This window comes from Trachemys scripta, chromosome 22 (genome assembly GCF_013100865.1).
Source record: "Trachemys scripta elegans isolate TJP31775 chromosome 22, CAS_Tse_1.0, whole genome shotgun sequence".
NCBI classification, from domain to species: domain Eukaryota; kingdom Metazoa; phylum Chordata; order Testudines; family Emydidae; genus Trachemys; species Trachemys scripta.
The window spans coordinates 14,238,817-14,261,095 of NC_048319.1; the positions used below are offsets into that span (position 1 = coordinate 14,238,817).

General features: G+C 48.5%; 1 protein-coding gene across 6 annotated transcripts in view; it reads left to right on the top strand.

Annotated features, from left to right (window-relative positions):
* MARCHF2 (membrane associated ring-CH-type finger 2) overlaps positions 1–22,279 on the top strand; it is a 69,227-nt gene that overhangs the window by 37,930 nt on the left and 9,018 nt on the right. For all 6 annotated transcript variants that reach the window (XM_034754928.1, XM_034754931.1, XM_034754932.1 and 3 more), the window contains one exon: positions 20,223–20,432. In XM_034754928.1, the coding sequence (XP_034610819.1) occupies positions 20,223–20,432 (210 nt within the window). The remainder of the gene's footprint in view (positions 1–20,222; positions 20,433–22,279) is intronic.

The window sequence follows — 22,279 nt, forward strand, 5'->3', positions numbered from 1 at the left end:
AATTGGCCTTGTCAACACTGGTTCTCCACTTGTGAAGTAACTCCCTGCTCTCCATGTGTCAGTATATAATGCCTGCATCTGTAGCTTTCTCTCCTTTCCATAGGATCTTGAATTCATCAGAGCATGATCACTTCTTCCCAAATTCCTGACCACCTTCACATTTGCAACTAATTTGTCCCTGTTCATCAAAACCAGAACCACAATGGATGACCCTCTACTTGTTTCCTTCACATTTTCAGAATTTGCAGGACATATTTGCTGTAATAGTCTTCCAACAGATATAAGGGAAGTTAAAATGTCCCATTAATATTTGCTCATGTGTGTTAGCTAATCTTGTTACCTGCTTGTAGAATGACTCATCCACTTCCTCTTTGACATGATTTGTTCTTGACAAATCCATGCTGTTACTTATCACCTTATTATCTTCTAGGTGTCTGCAAACTGATTGCTTAATTATTTGCTCCATTATCTTTCCAAGTATAGAAGTTAAACTGACTGGTCCGTAATTCCCCAGGTTGTCCTTATTTCCCTTTTTATAGACTGGCGCTATAGTTGCCCTTTTCCAGTCCTCTGAAAACTCATGGAAGACAGGAGAGATTCCAAAGATAATCACTAATGGCTCAGATATCTCCTTGTTTAGCTTCTTGAGTATTCTAGGGCCTGGACTACACTAGCGTAGCTGAAGTCGCAGTATCTTAGTTCGACTTACCTGGCCGTCCTCACGGCGACAAGTCAACCACCACGGCTCCCCCGTCAACTCCGCTTACTCTCCTGCCAAGATGGAGTACAGGCGTCGATTCGGGGATCGATTTATCGCGTCTAGACGAGACATGATAAATTGATCCCTGATACATCGAACACGATCTAACGGGTCGTATAGACGTACCCTTTGATGTATTTCATCAGGCCCTGGTGACTTTGAAGACATCTAGTTTGTCTAAGTAATTTTTAACTTGTTCTTTCCCTATTTTAGCCTCTGAGCCTACCACATTTTCACTGGCATTTACTATATTAGATGTCCAATCACTACTAACCTTTTGGGGGGGAAAGCCAAAACAAAAAAGTCATTTAGCACCTCTGCCATTTCCACATTTTCTGTTATTGTTATTCCCCCCCTCATTGAGCAGCGGGCCTATCCTGTCCATGGTCTTCCTCTTGCTTCTAATGTATTTGTAGAATGTTTGCTTGTTACCCTTTTATGTATCTAGCTAGTTTAATCTTGTTTTGTGCCTTGGCCTTTCTAATTTTATCCCTAAATACTTGTGGTATTTATTTATATTCATCCTTTGTAATTTGACCTAGTTTTCACTTTTTGTGGGACTCTTTTTCAGAGTTTCAGCTCACTGAAGATCTCCTGGTTAAGCCAGGGTGGTCTCTTGTCATACTTCCCATCTTTCCTACACGGTGGGATAGTTTGCTCTTGTGCCCTTAATAATTTCTCTTTGAAAAACTGCCAACTCTCTTGAACTGTTTTTCCCCTTAGACTTGCTTCCCATGGGATCTTACCTACCAACTCCCTGAGTTTGCTAAAGTCTGCCTCCTTGAAATCCATTATCTTCATTGTGCTGTTTTCCCTCTTACCATTATGATTTAGTCTTTAATTACATGATCACATACTGTTTTTTTTCCGCATGCCCCACTTCACTGAGTGCACAGGAAGGACTTGCTCTGGTGAGTGAATCAGGGTTGGATAATGAAGGAGCCTGTTGGCTGTGTATAGGTCCTCTACCTTGTTTATTTGTTGCAGAAGTTGGAAAATGTTGCTGTTTGCAGAACTGGGACAGGCAAGAGACCTGTCCAAAACTAAAGGCCTACCCCTCACCAAAGAGGGAGGAACCACTATGCCCAGGCCACAGTTGAGTATTGGAAAGTATGCAGTGAATGAGGCAGAGGATTGCAGGAAGAGAAAGGATGGTCTCATGGTTTAAGCAGTCGAATGCTGCCCTGGAGAATTGGATTCTATCCCTGCCTCTGTCACAGAGTTCCTGTGCAATGCTGGGCAAGTCACTTCAACCAGATTTTTCACCAGTGGATCACCAATTGTGTTCTCCTAGTTTTCTGCGTGCCTGACTTGGAACCTTGTGGTCTGATTTGCTGAAGTGCTGAGTGCTCACAGCTGCAACTGAAATCAACGGGAGCTGGGCTTTGAACATATACAGAGCTGTATGATGCTAAGAACTATGAAGAATCGGGTTCTAAGCATCTCAAATTGGACACCCAAAACTTTTCACCTCTCTGTGCCTCAGTTGATCTGTAAAATGGAGATAATATCCAATCATCTCCCAGGAGTGTTGCGAAAGTAACTAGATTAATATTTGTGAATCCCTCAAATACTGTAGTGAGGAGCACCATGAAAAAGCCCTTGAGGAAATTAATAATTGTCTGTTCAGAGCAGGATTTGAATAGTGTACAGATAGAAGCCCTGGAATCACACATTGAAAAATGATGATAAAACAAAATATTGAATACCTTCTCATTAAGTGAACAGCATCTGGCCTATGCCCTAAATGAGGCAGGGGTTCTGTGGAAGAAAGATTTCAATTACATGATCACACGCTATATCTTAATACATATACACAGAGTGGGAGTGAATTAAGGTTGTAGGGGCCATCTTAATTCTGGCATTTCCTAATGTTTGCTTGCCTTTGCTACATGAGTGATCTTTAAACATAGTGTTTTGTATGATTATAGTTGTGATCTGAGCATACTGGTTTCCAGCCAGTGTTGTTCAAGGGCTTTCAGTCTTTAGAGCCTTTAAGAATAGACCCCTGACTATAAGAAGTAAAAGTGCAGAGAATTACTTTGAACCAGATGTTGCTACTTTAGTAAAACCATGTCAAGTGCAAACAAAAGGCATAATTACGCCGTAGGATTCATCTTAGAAAACACATCTCATATTTCAGGTGTTCAGAGAGATTTTGCAATAACTAGGAAACTCCTTCATTCCAGAGGTTTGCTGCTTATGAACAAAAGAAGTCTTCGGTCTGATCAGTTGTAGTAACCCAGTACATCAGTTAGTCTGTTTCTATATCTGCTGCTCGTGGAGTCCGTTTGCTCTTTTGGGACGCACTGTGACAGCTGTAGAAGCTCTCTCTTTTAGACCTTCAGGCAGAACTATGTGAGCTGAGTCATTCATTGCTGAGTCTACGCTTCCTTTCTCCCTAGGGGCTGTTTTTCAAGATGCTGCTGGGTCTCTGTTTCTATTGACACGGGCTGCCTTTTCTGGGAAAATATCACTGTTCTGCATTGACTTCATTAATCTCTCTGGCTGCTGCTTACTGCCAAAGCACTGAGTGGTCTGTTAAATGCTTTGGTACTTCCCTCTGCATTCACCCCTCCCTGTGTCGCTCTCCCCTTTTCTGGCTGGGGGGTTGGGGGGGGCAAGGTGGAAAGGATCCACCAAAATCCTTTGATACCTATTTTTTCTCTTTTTGTAAATGGTTTTAAGTTTTGTCTGTTTTCCCCATTTGCCCATTTGCCCTTCCTGGCTCTCAGATTGTCACTGAGTGTGTAACTGTCTGTGATTTCTCTTGTGTTTGGTGTAGGAATGTAAAATAGTAAATGGTTAACCGGTTAACTGGTAAGCATTAGTCTTACCGGTTAACCCCCCTAACTGTTAACCCCAGCCACGCTGACCAGTGGCCAGGCAGCCAGAGCGACCCCAGCCCTGGCAGTTAACTGATTAAATGATCAGAGGGGTAGCCGTGTTAGTCTGAATCTGTAAAAAGCAACAGAGGGTCCTGTGGCACCTTTGAGACTAACAGAAGTATTGGGAGCATAAGTTTTCGTGGGTAAGAACCTCACTTCTTCAGATGCAAGCATGACAGGACCCTCTGTTGCTGATTAAACGATATAATTTTAATCCTTTAAATGGTTAACTTTTTAAAATAATATTTACATCCCTAGTTTGGAGCCCTTTGCTGGTTTCCTGTTGGAGGCTATTTATAGGGCTAATTCGCTCCTCTTTATTTTAACTATTAATTTAAACATTTTAAATCATTTTAACCCTTTCCTGTCCTCTGCTGCAATGTTGTAAATGGGCTAACTAGAAACTGTGCCTAGCTACCTGCTTATTAATAGGACATGCCACCCAGTCGATACCTGAGTCAGTGAGAGACTGCCATTGGCTGCCAGCATCCTGATCCAGGAATGGATAATTTCCAGTCTCCTTTGGTACAAGTTGCAGCCCCAAAAGCTCCCAGCAGTTGTATGTGCTGCCTAAATATAACAACTCACTCCTGTCATTGGGAAGCTCGTGCTCTTGGTAATGCTGATCTGCACTGAGGGTATGTCTACACTACGAAATTAGATCGAATTTATAGAAGCCGGTTTTATAGAAATCTGTTTTATACAGTCGATTGTGTGTGTCCCCACATAAAATGCTCTAAGTGCATTAAGTTGGCGGACCGCGTCCACAGTACTGAGGCTAGCATCGACTTCCAGAGCGTTGCACTGTGGGTAGCTATCCCACAGTTCCCGCAGTCTCCGCCACCCATTGGAATTCTGGGTTGAGATCCCACTGCCTGATGAGGCAAAAACAGTGTTGCGTGGGACTCTGGGTACATGTCGTCAGGCTCTCTCCTCCCCCCCCCCATGAGAGCAATGGCAGACAATCGTTTCGTGCCTTTTTTCCTGGGTTACCTGTGCAGACAACATACCACGGCAAGCATGGAGCCCACTCAGCTCAGCTCACCGTCACCATATGTCATCTGGGTGCTGGCAGACGTGGGATTGCATTGTTATACAGCAGCAGCTCCTTGCCTTTTGGCAGTAGATGGTGTATTACGAGTGGTATCCATCATCGTTGTACTCCTCAGTGAGTTCGGTCAGAGGCACCTGAGCAGACATGTTTTGTCTCCTGGAGACTCAGTCCTGCCGGCAGTCCTACTGCACTGTCTTGATGATGATGGCTAGCAATCATAATGCAGAATCTTCTGCCAAGCACCCAGAAGATGCCGATGGCTATCAGTCATGCTGCATCGTCTGCTGCCAGCCTAAGATGTAAAAGATAGATGGAGCAGATTTGTTCTGTATTCATTTGCTTCCCCCTTCCTCCGTGAAATCAACGGTCTGCTAAACCCAGGGTTTTGAGTCCAATCTTTGGGGGGGCCATTCTGTGAGACAGTTGTTTGTGTTTCTCCCAGATGCACATCCACCTTTGTTGATTTTAATTCCCTGTAAGCCATGTCGTCACTCACCCCTCCCTCCCTCTGTCAGACAATAGTTTCGCGCCTTTTTTCAGCCCAAACGCCATAGCACTGGGATCATGGAGCCCGCTCAGATCACCATGGCAATTATGAGCACTGTGAACACCACGCGCATTGTCCTGGAGTATATGCAGAGCCAGAAATGCCAAAGCAAAACCAGGCGAGGAGGTGATTGCAGCACGGCGATGAAAGTGATGAAGAAATTGACATGGACATAGACCTCTCACAAAGTACAGGCCCCAGCAATGGTGTTACTGGGGCAGGCTCATGCCGTGGAACGCTGATTCTGGGCCCGAGAAACAAGCATAGACTGGTGGGACCGCATCGTGTTGCAGTGTGTGGGATGATTCCCAGTGGATGCGAAACTTTCGCATGCATAAGAGCACTTTCATGGAACTTTGTGACTTGCTTTCCCCTGCCCTGAACTGCCAGAATACCAGGATGAGAGCAGCCCTCACAGTTGAGAAGCGAGTGGCAATAGCCCTGTGGAATCTTGCAACACCAGACAGCTATCGGTCAGTCGGGAATCAATTTGAAGTGGGCAAATCTACTGTGGGGGCTGCTGTGATTCAAGTAGCCAACCCAATCAAAGACCTGCTGATATCAAGGGTAGTGACTCTGGGAAACATGCAGGTCATAGTGGATGGCTTTGCTGCAATGGGATTCCCTAACTGTGGTGGGGCGATAGATGGAACCCATATCCTTATCTTGTCACTGGAGCACCAAGCCACCGAGTACATAAACCAAAAAGGGTACTTCTCAATGCTGCTGCAAGCCCTGGTGGATCACAAGGGACGTTTCACTAACATCAACGTGGGATGGCCGGGAAAGGTACATGATGCTCGCATCTTCAGGAACTCTGGTCTGTTTCAAAAGCTGGAGGAAGGGACTTTCTTCCCGGACCAGAAAATAACCGTTGGGGATGTTGAAATGCCTATAGTTATCCTTGGGGACCCAGCCTACCCCTTAATACCATGGCTCATGAAGCCGTACACAGGCAGCCTGGACAGTAGTCAGGACCTGTTCAACTATAGGCTGAGCAAGTGCAGAATGGTGGTAGAATGTGCATTTGGACGTTTAAAAGCGCGCTGGCGCAGTTTACTGACTCGGATAGACCTCAGCGAAACCAATATCCCCATTGTTATTGCTGCTTGCTGTGTGCTCCACAATATCTGTGAGAGTAAGGGGGAGACATTTATGGTGGGGTGGGAGGTTGAGGCAAATCGCCTGGCCGCTGATTATGCGCAGTTAGAGACGAGGGCAGTTAGAAGAGTACAGTAGGGTGCAGTGCGCATCAGAGAAGCTTTGAAAACCAGTTTTGTGACTGGCCAGGCTACGGTGTGAAACTTCTGTTTGTTTCTCCTTGATAACCACCCTCCCCCCCCCCCCCCCCGATTCACTATACTTCCCTGTAAGCTAACCACCCTCCCCTCCCCCCTTCGAGCACCGCTTGCAGAGGCAATAAAGTCATTGTTACTTCACATTCATGCATTCTTTATTAATTCATCACACAACTAGGGGGATAACTGCCAAGGTAGCCCGGGAGGGGTGGGGGAGGAGTGAAGGACAAGGACACACTGCAGTTTAAAACTTTAAAACTTTAACTCTTATTGAAGGCCAGCCTTCTGATGCTTGGGCAATCATCTGGGGTGGAGTGGCTGGGTGGCCAGAGGCCCCCCCCACCACATTCTTGGGTGTCTGGGTGAGGAGGTTATGGAACTTGGGGAGGAGGGCTGTTGGTTACACGGGCTGTAGCGGCGGTCTCTGCTCCTGCTGCCTTTCCTGCAGCTCAACCATACGCTGGAGCATATCAGTTTGATGCTCCAGCAGCCGGAGCATCGACTCTTGCCTTCTGTCGGCAATCTGATGCCACCTATCCTCTTCAGCCCGCCACTTGCTCTCTTCAGCCTGCGATTCAGCCCGCCACCTCTCCTCTCATTCATATTGTGCTTTTCTGCACTCTGACATTGACTGCCTCCACGCATTCTGCTGTGCTCTGTCAGCGTGGGAGGACATCTGGAGCTCAAGAACGTATCATCCCGAGTCCACCGTTTTCTCCTTCTAATCTTCACTAGCCTCTGCAAAGGAGAAACATTTGCAGCTGGTGGAGGAGAAGGGAGAAGTGGTTAAAAAGACACATTTTAGAGAACAACGGGTACATTCTTTCACGTTAAATTTTGCTGTTCACATTACACAGCACATGTGCTTTCGTTACAAGGTCGCATTTTTTCTCTTATATTGAGGGCCCGCTGGTTTGGTGTGAGAGATCACTCACGCAGTGCCAAGCAACAGAATTCGGCTTGCAGGCAGCCATGTAAGCCACAGTCTTTTGGCTTTTTTAACCTTCATAACATGTGGGAATGGTTTCAAACAGCAGCGCCCTCATTTCCCATAGCAAGCACCCATTGGGTTGGCCATTTAAAATGGGTTTGTAATGTAAAAGGAGGGGCTGCAGTTTCCAGGTTAACATGCAGCACAAACCCAACTAACCCACCTCCCCCCCACACACACCCAATTCTCTGGGATGATCACTTCACCCCTCCCCCCTCCACCGCGTGGCTAACAGCGGGGAATATTTCTGTTCAGCTGAGCAGGAACAGGCACCTCTGAATGTCCCCTTAATAAAATCACCCCATTTCAACCAGGTGACCGTGAATGATATCACTCTCCATAGGATAACAAAGAGAGATAAGGAATGGATGTTGTCTGCATGCCAGCAAACACCGAGACCATACGCTGCCATGCTTTGTTAGGCAATGATTCCAGACTACGTGCTACTGGCCTGGCGTGGTAAAGTGTCCTACCATGGCGGACGGGATAAAGCAGCCCTCCGCAGAAACCTTTTTCAAAGGCTTTGGGAGTACATGAAGGAGAGCTTCCTGGAGATGTCCCTGGAGGATTTCCACTCCATCCCCATACACGTTAACAGACTTTTCCAGTAGCTGTACTGGCCGTGATTGCCAGGGCAAATTAATCATTAAACACGCTTGCTTTTAAATCATGGGTAATATTTACAAAGGTACACTCACCAGAGGTCGCTTGTGCGCCCTCAGCGTCTGGGAGCACGCCTTGGGTGAGTTCGGGGGTTACTGGCTCCAGGTCCAGGGTGATAAACATATCCTGGCTGTTGGGGAAACCGGTTTCTCCGCTTCTTTGCTGTGAGCTATCTTCAGTGTCTTCATCATCATCTTCCTCGTATCCCGAACCCGCTTCACTGTTGGTGATTCTCCATCAATGGAGTCAAAGCACAGGGTTGGGGTAGTGGTGACTGCACTCTCTAGCATGGCATGCAGCTCCACGTAGAAGCAGCATGTCTGCGGCTCTGTCCCGGACCTTCCGTTTGCCTTTCTGGCTTTGTGGTAGGCTTGCCTTAACTCCTTAATTTTCACACGGCACTGCTGTGCGTCCCTGTTATGGTCTCTGTCCTTCGTGGCTTTTGAGACTTTTTCTAATATTTTGCCATTTCGTTTACTGCTGCGGAGTTCAGCTAGCACTGATTCGTCTCCCCATATGGCGAGCAGACCCCGTACCTCCTGTTCGGTCCATGCTGGAGCTCTTTTGCGATCCTGGGACTCCATCATGGTCACCTGTGCTCTCCATGCTGGGCAAACAGGAAATTAAATTCAAAAGTTCACGGGGCTTTTCCTGTCTACCTGGTCAGTGCATCTGAGTTGAGAGCGCTGTCCAGAGTGGTCACAATGAAGCACTCTGGGATAGCTCCCGGAGGCCAATACCGTCGAATTCCATCCACACTATCCCAGTTCCGACCCGCAAAGGCCGATTTCAGCGCTAATCCCCTCGTTGGAGGTGGAGTAAAGAAACCGATTTAAAGGGCCCTTTAAGTTGGAAAAAAAGGGCTTTGTCGTGTGGACGTGTCCAGGCTTAATTCGATTTAACGCTGCTAAATTCAACCTAAACTCGTAATGTAGACCAGGCCCGAGTAATCAAGGTTTCCAGGGGGAACAAAACTGGTGTCTGAACTGATTTCCTACTCTCGTTCCTGGGTTTGGCAGATGTGCTGTTGACTTCACAGCAGCAGCTGTTAACAAGCCCAATGACAGATCAGTCCAACTGAAAGAGCAGCACATGTTATCTAAGAACCTAGAGAGAGAAATCATGTGAAGGTCAGGGCCAGTGAGAGAATGGGCACACGCTTTTGTGACTCATGCTGAAGGGCCATAACTTTACTAAAAACCGCTACCTAAAGGTATCATGTTTGGGTGATAAAATCCACCCTGAACCATCTCTGGTCTTTCCCCAGCCCAACTAAGGTCTTAGGGTCTTTGTTAAATCCAAATATTTCAATATGTGTGTTTCAATAACCATTTTAAATTCCAAAAAGTTTTTCTCTTGCCAGTCACCCAATATTTTGACATTCATACCTTGTTCACGTATTTACAACATTGCAAACTAATCTCTTGTAAATCCTTGCGTTGAAATGTATGAAGCGATCCAAAAACGAGCTCTGTTTCTGTATCATCATCATAAGTTTTGTCCTCCAGCTGTATATCTATTATTGTATGTTCTTCTATTTCACTGCAAAATGATTGCTTTTATTGCATTCATGACACTGTAACCTTTGGACTGGTCACTTTGCACCATGTTGGACTTGCTTCCATGTTTGTTACATACAAATCTGGGTTTGCAGTTTGTGTACCTTTCCATTCTGTCTTTATGCCATAGCATCCATTTTAAATTAAATGCACTCTGATTTTTTTTTCACTGTATGCAAACGGTTAGGAAGCACAGTTTTCACACACCCTGCAATTATCTGCTGTACTTTGCAAGAAATTAACTTAACTTTGAAATAATCTTACTTTGACTTTGGTTATCAGTTATACTACAAATAATTCAGTCTCTAATTAGTCCTGTTAACTGATCAGATTCACCTAATTTAGTTATTTTATGAAGGTCAGTGGTTTTGCATGAATCTCAGTATTTTTAACGTTTTTAAATGAGTTTGTCTTGCGGTTTCATTCCCCTTTCTGCTCCAGTTGCAGTGTGTTGCATGGGCCTGCCAACGGTGGTGATTTGGGGAATCTCTGCAACTGATAAATTCTGTTCAGTGTTGTGGAGCTATGAAATTGCTGTATCGTGGAGTGCCTCTGTCTGTGTGTCCCCCACTGCTGACAAGGCTTTAACCCAGGGGATGGGCAAACTTTTTGGCCCGAGGGCCATATCTGGGTATGGAAATTGTATGATGGGCCATAAATGCTCACGAAATTGGGGGTTGGGGTGCGGAAGGAGGTGAGGGCTCCAGCTGGGAGTGCGGGCTCTGGGGTGGAGCCAGAAATGAGGAGTTCAGGGTACAGGAGGGGGCTTCAGGCTGGGGCAGGGTGTTGGGGTGCGGGTGGGGGGGGTGAGAGCTCCAGCTGCGGATGCAGGCTCTGGGGTTCAGGAGGGTGGGATCGACTGGTTTGGAGGCCGAGAGGGGGATCAGGGCTGGGGCAAGGGGTTGGGGCACGGAAGGGGAGTCAGGGGTGCAGGCTCCAGGCGAGGCTTACCTCAAGCAGCTCCTGGAAGCAGCGGCATGTCCCCCTTCCGCCTCCTACATGGAGGCATGCCAGGTGGCTCTACACGCTGCCCTGTCTGCAGGCGCCGCCCGTACAGCTCCCATTGGCCCCGTTCGCTGGTCAATAGGAGCTACGGGGGCGGTGCTAGGGGCAGAAGCAGCGTGCGGAGCCCCCTGGCTGCCCCTACGCATAGGAGCTGGAGGGGGAACGTGCCGCTGCTTCCAGGAGCCACATGGAGCAAGCCCCCGACCCTGCTCCCCGGCAGGAGCTCGAGGGCCAGATTAAAATGTCTGAAGGGCTAGATGCGGTCCCCAGGCTGTAGTTTGCCCACCCCTGCTTTAAGCAGTCCTTCCTCAGACCTGGCACAGTGGTAGGTCCTTAGAATCCGGCAGCCTCCTATTCAGGGAAAAGCCACTTCCTGCGGCTTGTCTGCTGGGGGCTGACATCAGTGGACAGCTCCCAAACAAAGCAGACAGAGGTGATAAAGCAGGGGTTTATAAAGGAATCACAGGGGGAAGACAGAGCCATGCAGGGAGTTTTGGGCAGGAGAGAGGAAGGGGACAGATCAGCCAAGGTCAGAGAAGGTGGGCTGGGGAGAGAAGGCTCCATGTTTGAAAACACAAGCCATGCACTGCAGCAGAGGATCCTGGTTGCCCCAGCCGACTCTGGCCCCAGCCCAATGAATGTTCTGGAGCGGTAAGGAAAAGGAGGCAGAGAAATGCAGGCAGTTTATTTTTGTACAGATTGGTGCATTTCTCATGTGATTAAAGGACAGTAGTAGATTCCTGTGCAGAGTGGCTGTGCATTTCATGCATTATACCTGCCATGTGCCCCTTAAAGACCCAGAATACCCACATGGCTGAAACTCTAGAAGACGATGTGTTTAAACTATGGGGGGGGGGGTCTGAACGCTCATCACTGGTCCAGGGCTGGGCAATGGGCCACTTGGCACAGTTCTCAGGAGAGGGTGCTAGAGAGAGGTTCTGCACCCCGATTGTGCCTAGAGATCTCAAGACAGGGGCAGTACTGGGACTCTGCTGAGACTCTGAAAGCTTAAAACACCCTGGGATCCAGCAGCTGAATCCCCTCAACAGGCCAAGTGGGAGCGCTGTACTGGAACTGTAACAACAGGTGGAGGATTTTACATTCTCTTATTTTCTTTTTAATGTCAGTAGCTTCCAGTGAGGTTTGGAAACACTGCAGCCTCCTCCTCTGGTTCTCTGCCATGTTTCTTTCCAGTTCTTGCTGACTTCTTCCAAGAGAAAATTAACAAAATACAATGTGACCTTCCTGTCCTACAATTCAGTCATCCTCCACAGATGCCGATGTTTCTTGTCTGCTGTCCTCCTCTAGTCCCTCCACTTGCCCCAGTGACCTCTCCCATCCCATCTCCTGATCATCCTTGCACCCATTCTTATCCACCCCCTTACTCTCCTCCTGGGCCTCTCTCTCTCTTCTGCCTCTTTCCCCTCACAATACAAGCATGCTTTAGTCTCTCCCAAAAAACAAAACAAAAATCTCTCGCTTGACCCTACTTACCTCTCCATCTTCCTTCTCCCTTTCATCTCTAAGCCCTTTGAACACACTTGATAATTGTTGCCTCTCTTCCAATTCCTCTCCAATCTGTTCCACTGAAATAGCTCTTACCAAAAATCTATGATAATCACTTCCAAGCTAAAGTTCAGAACCAGTACTTCATCCTCATCCTCCTTGACCTGTCCACTGACTATGACACCGTCAGCCATGCTCCTCTTCTTGAAATCTTGTTCTCACATGGCTTCTGTGACTCTGTCCTCTCCTAGTGCTCCTTCTGCCTCTTGCTGCTCCTTTAGTGTGTCCTCTGAAACATCCTTTTAAGGATTTTTAACAGAGTAATTAACCATTGGAACAACCTGCCAAAGATCATGTTGGATCCTCCATTACTGCCAATTTTTAAATCAAGATTGGATGTTTTTCTTAAAGATCTTCTCTAGGAATTATTTTGGGGACATTCTTTGGCCTGTGCTGTACAAGAGATTAGACTAGATGATCATAATGGTCCCTTCTGGCCTTGCAATCTGTGAATCACGTCATCTTCTCCTCACCACCATCACAACTTTCTAGGGGGGATGCAACCGGGCTCTGTCCTTGGTCCCCTTCTCTTCTCTCTACACCTTATCTCTGGACAATCTCATCCACCAATACAAATTCAGTTACCATCTCTATGCTGATGATATGCAAATCTACCTCTCTACGTAAGACCTGTCTCCTTCTGTCCAAACCCAAATCTCAGTCTCTCACTGATATCTCCTGAATGTTTAGCCATCATTCAAGCTCAACATGGCTAAAACAGACCATCTAATCTCCCCACCACTCCCCAGTCTCTCCTTTCTTGATCACTGTTTTAAAAAAACAAAAACAAAAACAAAAAAAAACCCACCATCCTGCCTGTCACTCAGACCTCTAACCTGGGTGTCATCTTTGACTCAGACCTCTCTCTAGATCCTCACACCCAGGTTACATCTAAAGCTTGCTGATTCTTTCTTCATAATATCTCTAAGATACAGCCTTTCCCAAGGGCGGCAGAGCGTTCCAAAAAGTGGGGGGACCAATGGGCACCCCCTGTGGTCCCACCCCTGCCCCTTCCCCGAGGCCCTGCCCCCAGCCAAGCTGGAAGCTAAGAGGAGATGAGGAGTCTGCCCAGGGTGGGGCCAAAAGCAGCCCCCTGTCCCTGCCCCCCAGGCTCTGTACCCAGGTGGAGGGGCACAGGCTCCCCACAGCTCTTATCCCGACCCAGTTTTGGCCGAGGGGCAGGGCCTCAGAGCTGCAGCCAGCCATGGTAAGAGCCACAGGGGCAGCTATAGGGGGCCACGGTGTGGACCCTCCACCTGCCCGGGATGGGGACATGGGCTGGGGAGGCTGCTCGGGCTCCCCACACCATGAGCAGGTGGAGGGTCTCCTGCAGCTCCCCACAGCTGCTTGTGTGGCTCTTACCATAGCCTGGCTGCAGCTCTGAGGCCCTGCCCCTTGGCCGAAACTGGGTCGGGATAAGAGCTATGTGGGCAGCTGTGGGGAATCAGTGTCTGGATCCTGCACCTGCCCAAGGCTGGGCAGGGAGCCTGGGAGGCAGGGACATGGGCAAGGGGCTGATTTAGACCCTACCCCCCCCAATTGGGTGTCCCTGCGACTCCCACAACTGCCCAGGCTCCCAGGCTGGGCTCCACCAGCTGCTGGCCTGGCCAGGGGGTGCGGCCTTGGGGTGAAGAGGAGGGGAAGGAGGCAATGTCCACTCTGGTTAAAAGAGGATGGGCCAAGCCCCTCCCTGCCCTCCAGCCCCTCCCTGTTCCAGTGCCACTGGTCTTTCCCCTCCATCTGACCCAAACACTCATCATCTTGGGGTATGTCTACACAGCAACTAGACACCCACAGCTGGCTTGTGCTATCCCACTCAGGCTCTCAGGGCTTGGGAGGGGTGCAGGGCTGTTTCATTGTTGTGTAGACTTCTGGGCTCAGGCTGGAGCCTGGGCTCTAGGTCTTGCGGGATGGAAGGGTCCAAGAGCTTGGGCTCCAGCCTGAGCCCTTCCAAGAGAGGTCTTGGAAGACTGGAGGAGGGCTAACACAGTGCCCATCTTTAAAAAGGGGGAAAAGGAGGAGCCAGGGACCTATAGACCAGTCAGTCTGACTTTGAAGCTACTAGAGCAGCAGTTCTCAAACTTCTTGCACCGTGAACCCCCTTCTGACAACAGAAATTACTACATGACCCCAGGAGGGGAGACCTAAGCCCACCCCAGCCCTGGCGCCCTGTGTGCTGGAGAGGGCCAAAGCTAAAGCCCAAGGGCTTCTGCCCTGGGCAGGGGGCATGTAACCTTAGCCCCCCTTCCCAGAGCTGAAGCTCTCAGGCTTCAGCCCCGAGCCAGTGGGACTTTGGGTTTGGCTTCAGCCCCGGGCGGTGGGGCTTGGGTTTGGGTTTGGGCCCTAGGCCCCAGCAAGTCTAACACCCGCCTTGGCGATTCCGTTAAAATGGGATCGCGACCCACTTTGGGGTCCTGACCCACAGTTTGAGAAACCCTGTACTAGAGCAATGCATAAAACTTTACATTTGTGAATACCTGGGAAATGAAGGGGGTAATCACTAGCAGCCAGTATGGATTTACCAAGAACAAATCATGCCAAACCAGCTTGATTTCTTTCCTTGACAGGGTAACTGGTTTGGAGAATGGGGGAATGTGGACTTCAGCAAGGCTTTTGACACAGTCCTATATGACATTCTGATAAGTAAGCTGGAGAAATGTGAGCTTGGCAGAACTACCATTAGGTGGATGCATAACTAGTTAAAAAACTGCAAACAAGGAGTAACTATTAATGGAATGATGTCATATTGGAGGGAGGTCTCAGGTGCGGTTCTATGGGGATCTGTTCGGGGTCCGATGTTATTTAACATCTTTATTAAAGACCTGGATGTAGGAACAGAAAGCATCTTGATCAAGTTTGCAGATGACACAAAGCTGGGCGGGGCTGCCAGCACTTTGGAGGATTGATCTAAAATACAAAGCGTTCTTGATAAATTGGAGAACTGAGCTATAGACAACAAAATGAAATTCAACAAATGTAAGGTGCTACACTTAGAGAAGAAAAAACAAATGCACCAATACAGAGTGGGGATAACTGGCTTGGCAGTAGCACTGTTGAGAAGGATCTGGGAGTTGTGGTGAATCACAACCTCAACATGAATCAGCAGTTTGATGCTGTTGCAAAAAAAAAAAAAAAAAAAAAAAAAAAGCAAATGCAATTTTAGTTGCATGAACAGAGGCATAGCATGAAAGTCACGGGAGGTGATCGTACCGCTCTACTTGGTGCTGGTTAGGCTTCAGCTGAAGTATGTGTCCAATTTTGGTCACCAATGTATAGAAAGGATGTGGAGAAATTGGAAAGGATCCAGAGGTGAGCAACCAATATGATCAAAGGGATGGAATGCAGCCATACGAGCAAAGGCTGAAGGAAGTGGGTATGTTTAGTTTGGAAAAGAGGAGAGGGAGGGGGGACATGATAGCTGTCTTTTGTGACAGGCTGCCATAAAAAAGATGGAGAAACGTTCTTCTCTTTTGCCACAGAGGGCAGGACAAGAGGCAACAGGTTCAAACTACAGCCCAGCAGATTTAGATTAAATCTCAGGGAAAGCTTCCTACCTGTCAGAACAGTAGGGCAATGGAACAGATGCCTCGGGAGGCTGTGGACGCTCCTTCACTGGCGGTTTTCAAAAGGAGGCTGGAGCCATCTGCCTTGCATGGTTTAGACACAAGAAATCCTGCATCTCGGAAGGGGTTTAGACTAGATGACCATTGTGGTTAGGGTGACCAGACAGCAAGTGTGAAAAATCGGGATGGGGTGGAGGGTAATAGGAGCCTATATAAGAAAAAGACCCCAAAATCGGGACTGTCCCTATAAAATCGGGACATCTGGTCACCCTAGTTGTGGTCCCTTCTAACCCTATGATTCTAAGTCTACACAGCAATGAGAGTCCTGCACACCCAAGTCGGCTGTCACGGGCCAGTCGCTGGCTTTTCTTTGCTGTATAGACATACCCTGTGATCTTGACTATTGCAACATCTTTTTCTCTGGCCTTGATAAATGCTATCTTGCCTCATTCATATCTTTCAGAATGCTGCTGCAAAGATCATTCTCCTAGACTGTTGCTTTGGTTATGTCTCTCCTCCTTTTGCATCCGTCCATTGTCTTCCCCTTCTCTGTCATATCAAACATAAACTGCTTGTCTTCACATTCAGTGCCCTTCATGGCCTGTCTCCACCCTACCTAGCATCTCTAGTGTAACCCATGTTTCCCATGGGAGCTCCTTCCGCAATGGATTCCCTGGGTACCTATTGCTGCAGAGGCAGACTGAGGTGACACCCCACGTGTACAGGCTGAGGACCTTGCAAACAGGGCTGGTGATTTGCTCAGAGAAGGGGAAATGAGAGTGGAATTAATACAACAGAGCCACTTAAACCGACAGCTGCTTAGAGAAGTGGTTTGCACTAATCCATTTATGTCTCTTTTCTTCAGAAGTGGTTTAAGAGGATTACGGCTCAATAGCCCACTCCTCACCCTGTCCATCACCACCACCCTGCAGGCCATCAGACACCCATGTGCTGCCGAGTTAGGGGAGGGCTGGTTGGAGGGGTCCTGGCACATCTCTTGGGCACTGGCATTGGTCAGAGAGCGGAGCCCCAGAAGCAGGCCTTTGTTCTGCCCTCTTGGAGCAGCTGTGCTACTGCTCTGGGCCGTGCGATAGCAGTGAGCCACAGCTCTCTGTCCCCTCCCTCTCATTGCTCGAGTACTCCGCCTGCAGCATGGCTACTCCCTCCCCAGTAGGCGGAAATGCCCTCAGCTGGAATTGAAACAAAACTGCAGTCTCCTCTAGTGGAATACCCAGACCCACATGATAGGAATGCGGCTTGGAGCATTGCTTGGTGCCACTCAGTGAAGGAATGTGTTGAAGGAAGCCAGTGGCTGCAGTATGGCCCAGTGAAGCATACTGCGAAGGAGGAGGGCAATGAGCAGGATCCCACTTTCTCTAGCGTGGTGTGGAACAAAATACTCCAGGAAGAGGGAAGAATGTGTGTGTCACTGCCGGAGCCTGGCCAAGCAGTGCCCAGGTGGAGGGAGTAGCCATGCTGCAGGCGGAGTACTCGAGCAATGAGAGGGAGGGGACAGAGAGCTGTGGCTCACTGCTATCGCACGGCCCAGAGCAGTAGCACAGCTGCTCCAAGAGGGCAGAACAAAGGCCTGCTTCTGGGGCTCCGCTCTCTGACCAATGCCAGTGCCCAAGAGATGTGCCAGGACCCCTCCAACCAGCCCTCCCCTAACTCGGCAGCACGTGGGTGTCTGATGGCCTGCAGGGTGGTGGTGATGGACAGGGTGAGGAGTGGGCTATTGAGCCGTAATCCTCTTAAACCACTACTTCAGAACAGAGACATAAATGGATTAGTGCAAACCACTTCTCTAAGCAGCTGTCGGTTTAAGTGGCTCTGTTGTATTAATTCCACTCTCATTTCCCCTTCTCTGAGCAAATCACCAGCCCTGTTTGCAAGGTCCTCAGCCTGTACACGTGGGGTGTCACCTCAGTCTGCCTCTGCAGCAGTGGGTACCCAGGGAATCCATTGTGGAAGGAGCTCCCACTGAGACAGAGATTACGTTCGCTTAAGCTGCCATAACCCTGCAGTGTTTAATTATACAGTCACCTACAACATAACTGGTTTTTGGGACTCTCTTATTCCCAGTGACCCTACCATGGAACTCACCCCACTGCAATTCTCTCTGGTACGGTTCTTATGCCTGGATGGCCACTGGCTCTCTTGGCGTGTCTTCCCTTCCCGGGACTGTGACTCTCTCTCTGTGGTGCTCTATCTGTTAGTTTGGTCTCTTGTTTTGTTGTCTGTTTAATCATTTTTTGAATGAGAAGAAACCCAACAGTTCTGGAGCATGGACCAAGCAAGAAACCAAAAGCTTGGTCTGCATTACACCTCACCATAGAAACCTTGGGTATGGCTAGCACCTACAGATTCCTTCCTTCTTTTCTTTTCTTTTTTTTCTTCAAAGAAGGTTAAATATAGTATAATCCTCGGAAGAGAGCAACTCCTGTTGTAAAACTTGGTGTCCAGCATAAAAATTAACCAGCACTTTTACTAAATCAAGACCATTCTGCAAGAAACAAATAATGAGATGTCAGCACCCTCTGTCTGGAGGGAGAGAAAGAGCTGGGTTCTTACTAAAACAGCTTCCTACCTTCTGATTGGTACACTAGAAAGAGAACATTTACAGAGGCTCACCCTCGTAACACAGAGCAAGGGTTCATTGTGGGGGGGAATCACTGCATCACCAAATGCACAGAGGGAGAAAGGGAGCAAGTCTGTAAAGAAGGGAGAATGTCCTGACAAAGAGCATCTGGCTGGTGAGTGTCTTGTGGCCCGTAGCCCTTGCTTTGACAGTGTCTTCCAGACGATTGTGCAAAGCAGCTGCCAATGGCTCCTCACACAATGGAAATGCCATTGACTTTGAACTTTGTCAGGGTGAAACAAAGATTTCAGCTCCTTTGCCCACAAGTTTATTTGAGCAAATAGCAAAATCCCTTCCCCGGCCTATGTGGCTGGGCTGAGACTGGGGGAAAGAGTAGTCGAGTCCCTTGGGGGGAAGGTTTCCCTAGTAAACAGGATCATTTTACAGCTGAGTCAGAGCTTTTGACACAGGATGCGCTATAAGAGAAGGTGGGTCTGAGTCGCCTTCCCCTGACTGTACTTGGTTTTCTGATGCTCAGCAGCCAGCCTGCCCTGTTCAGGCAAGAGGCTTTCAGTCCACATCCTGCGTGCTGATTTTTTTTCTCATCCTGATTTCCTACTTAGTTAATTCAGCAGGGATTCTCTCTCTCTCTCCTCCCCCCTCCCCCCACCCCTCCGTTTGCCACCTCTGAGGCGATGACAGCATCGAGAATATCTTATTTTGAGTTAATCATCCCCTAGACAGAAGGGTCTGGGTAAGCATCGGTGGGGGCACTGGACTGCAGGGCCTAGGAGAGGCCCAAGGTGAAGCGAAGTCTTGGAGATCTCTCCATTTTAGAAAGGCGATTCCATTTCACGGAGGATTTCGAAATTTGGTTTAATTAGGAACAAAACCCAAAAATGTTTAGATTCTCCAGATGGGAATGGTGCCCCACCTCCGGGCTGTCCGGCTGGTGGCTGTGAACCTGGGAGCCCAGGGTCCCCAACAGCCCACCAGGCACGCTACAGAGGACCCAGGTGGGCAAGTTGGCAGAAAACCAGGTAGGTTTCCATCAGAGCCCTGCCCGAATTCCATCCAACCTTCAGCAAAATCAAACTGTCCGTGGTTTTGTCAGAAATTTTCTAACCAGCTCTACTCTGATTTGACTGTTGTGGCATGTTTGATATCACTCAGATTCAGCACCTTTGGAGGATGTATTTGTTCTCTCTAATTCAGTGAAAGAAATGTCTCCTGCTGGCAGAGTGAACAGGAACTCCTGCTTCCTCTCAGCTCCCTGCCCAGGTCCCAGAGCCAGCTAGATTGGATTGCAGGCCTAAAACAAAACTTCTTAATACAAGAGATGAATCCTCGCTGCTAAAGCAATGAATCCTGCACAAACTGTCAGGCTGGCCCATTTGCATTGTACGATTACAGTAAGCATCGCTTAGCAAGATCGGCACTCAGCGTCTACGATGCCTTGTCTGCCAGCAGCAGCCTGCTTTGAGCGCTCTTAGCCAGGTGTTCCCCTCTGCCCATGCAGATGTGTTAGCACCTCCCGTATGCTTGGTTAGTGTTTAAAAAAACATGCTCTGCATTTTTAACCAGTTTTTATGAGGCCTTGTGGGTTATTGTTATAAAGCACCAGGAGCATTTATAGGATGCAAATAATGAGAAGCCAAACACACTATAGCCTCTTATTTCGCTCCCCCACATGCGTATGTATTAGCTCTTGTGCCACTGCCTAATCACCTCTTTCCTCTTCTTCCTGTAGTGGCTGAAGGATCCTGGCCCTCGTAATGAGAAGAGGACCCTCTTCTGTGACATGGTGTGTTTTCTGTTCATTACTCCCCTGGCGGCAATCTCGGGCTGGCTGTGTCTTCGTGGTGCCCAGGATCACTTGCAATTCAACAGCCGGCTGGAAGCCATCGGACTGATAGCACTTACTATTGCACTTTTTACTATCTACGTCCTTTGGACACTGGTGAGTAAACAGCAACATGCAATAGATGCCAAGTGCCACCCAGTACCTGAGCCCAGGGCCCTGTTACATTTAAAGGGGTTTCTCAGTTACAGGAATTCAAAGCAGAGTATCCCAGGAGGATGGTTTATGTTCCCAGAGCTCAGTCATGGCTGTGTCTGCACTTCCTCCATAGCTGCCAAGGGGCAAATATTTGGTTGTTCCCATTAAATACAAATGAATGAAAGTTTAAAATGTAACCTGCTGAGGTCAATGACACTTGAAAACGAGTTTCTGCCCATGCATGCTAACTCACTGCACATCATCAGGAACGTCTGCAGATGGACATTAGGGCAACATGCCCTTTTGGTGTAGTGTGTGCAGTGTGGGATGTAGAAGTGGACAGACCAAGCCTGACATTAGCATGGGGACCGGAGTGGTTAGCGAGCATGGGGAGAGGAGTAAGAAGCCCAGCTGTTCTTTGTCTTCCTGTTTTCAAATAAAAATCCCCGAATCTTGGCACTATGGTAAAAACAATACTGTGGATAAAATATTGTCTGAGCCACCCAAAGAGCATAGGAATCTGCACTCCTGTCAGCCTGGTCAAAGGCTCTATAAAAGATATCAGTGAGGTATAGTCAGGCTCTGTCCAAGAGCAGCACTGTTATGGCGAAGAGGGAAAAGGAGCACTAGCCTTTAGAATGGTTTGCGGGACTCCTCTTGGAGATCAGCTGGGGTCACTGAAATTCCAGTAGGAAGCTATCAAAAGGATTTCTTAAAAGCTCTGAGAAAATGGCCAGGGGCCACAAAGTGGTCTGTTTAAAAGTCAGACTCCAGCCAAGCTGGAGGAGACCTGCCTTCCTCTTCTCACTTGAAAAATTCTAACAGTAAGTCTCTCTTGTAGCAGAGCAGTCATTTCTTCTTCCATTGTAGGTGTGTGTGCTCGCCACATGCACCGGTGCTGGAAGTTTTTTCCTCATTGGTATCCGTAGGGGACCGGCTCTGGCACCCTCTAGAGGGGCGCGCGTATGCACTGGTATAAGGGGCACTGCCAGCCCCGTCCCTCCCTCAGTTCCTTCTTACCGCCAGTGCCCCGCGGCTCCCCTTGCTCTATCAAGTTGCTCTTTTTCAGTAGTTGTTTGAACTTTTATTGTGTAAATAGCTGTAGACAGGTGTTAGTGTATTTAGTTATTCATAGTCCCCCGAGGGACTGAGCCGCTCCCCGGGATTCAAGCTGTGCAATCACTGTAAGAAACCTATGCCAATCAAAGATCCACATCTTGGTTGTTTGAATGTCTGGGTGAGTCCCACATTCGTGAAAAGTGCTGTATTTATAAAGGATTCAAGCTTTGGACCAGAAAGGAGAGACACATCAGGCTCCATGCACTCCTCATGAGGTCTGCTATTGCACCACCCTCGGAGCCTGCACATCTGGACTCGGTGCCAGTACTTTGGCATCGACAAGAAGTGTGTCCCCAACACTGGCTGCCTCGCGACCTCAGTCCTTGTCACCGGTACGGGACAAAAGGCACAAGGAAGGGACACTCCGCAGGGTTCCGTAAGGGTAAAGATAAGGGAAAAGAGGAGCCTGGACCGAATTGGGCCATCTCACCATCACAGGCGTGTAGCCAGGTGGCAGCCTCGCCTATTGGGCTTAGTCCATCCCGCAACCTGCCTCCTACCCCAGGGAGTGGTAGAGGCGTGTGGTACCTCATGGTTCCGTCCACCCCAGAAGCCTTTTAAGCAGCAAAAGACATCTTCTCTCTCCCAGTGCTGCCTATTCCTCAGGAAGAAAGGCTTAAGGACCCCTCCTGCCCACCCGTTTCTGAGGGAAAGCCCTCAATGGCACCCCTGCAGAAGTCACCCCCGTG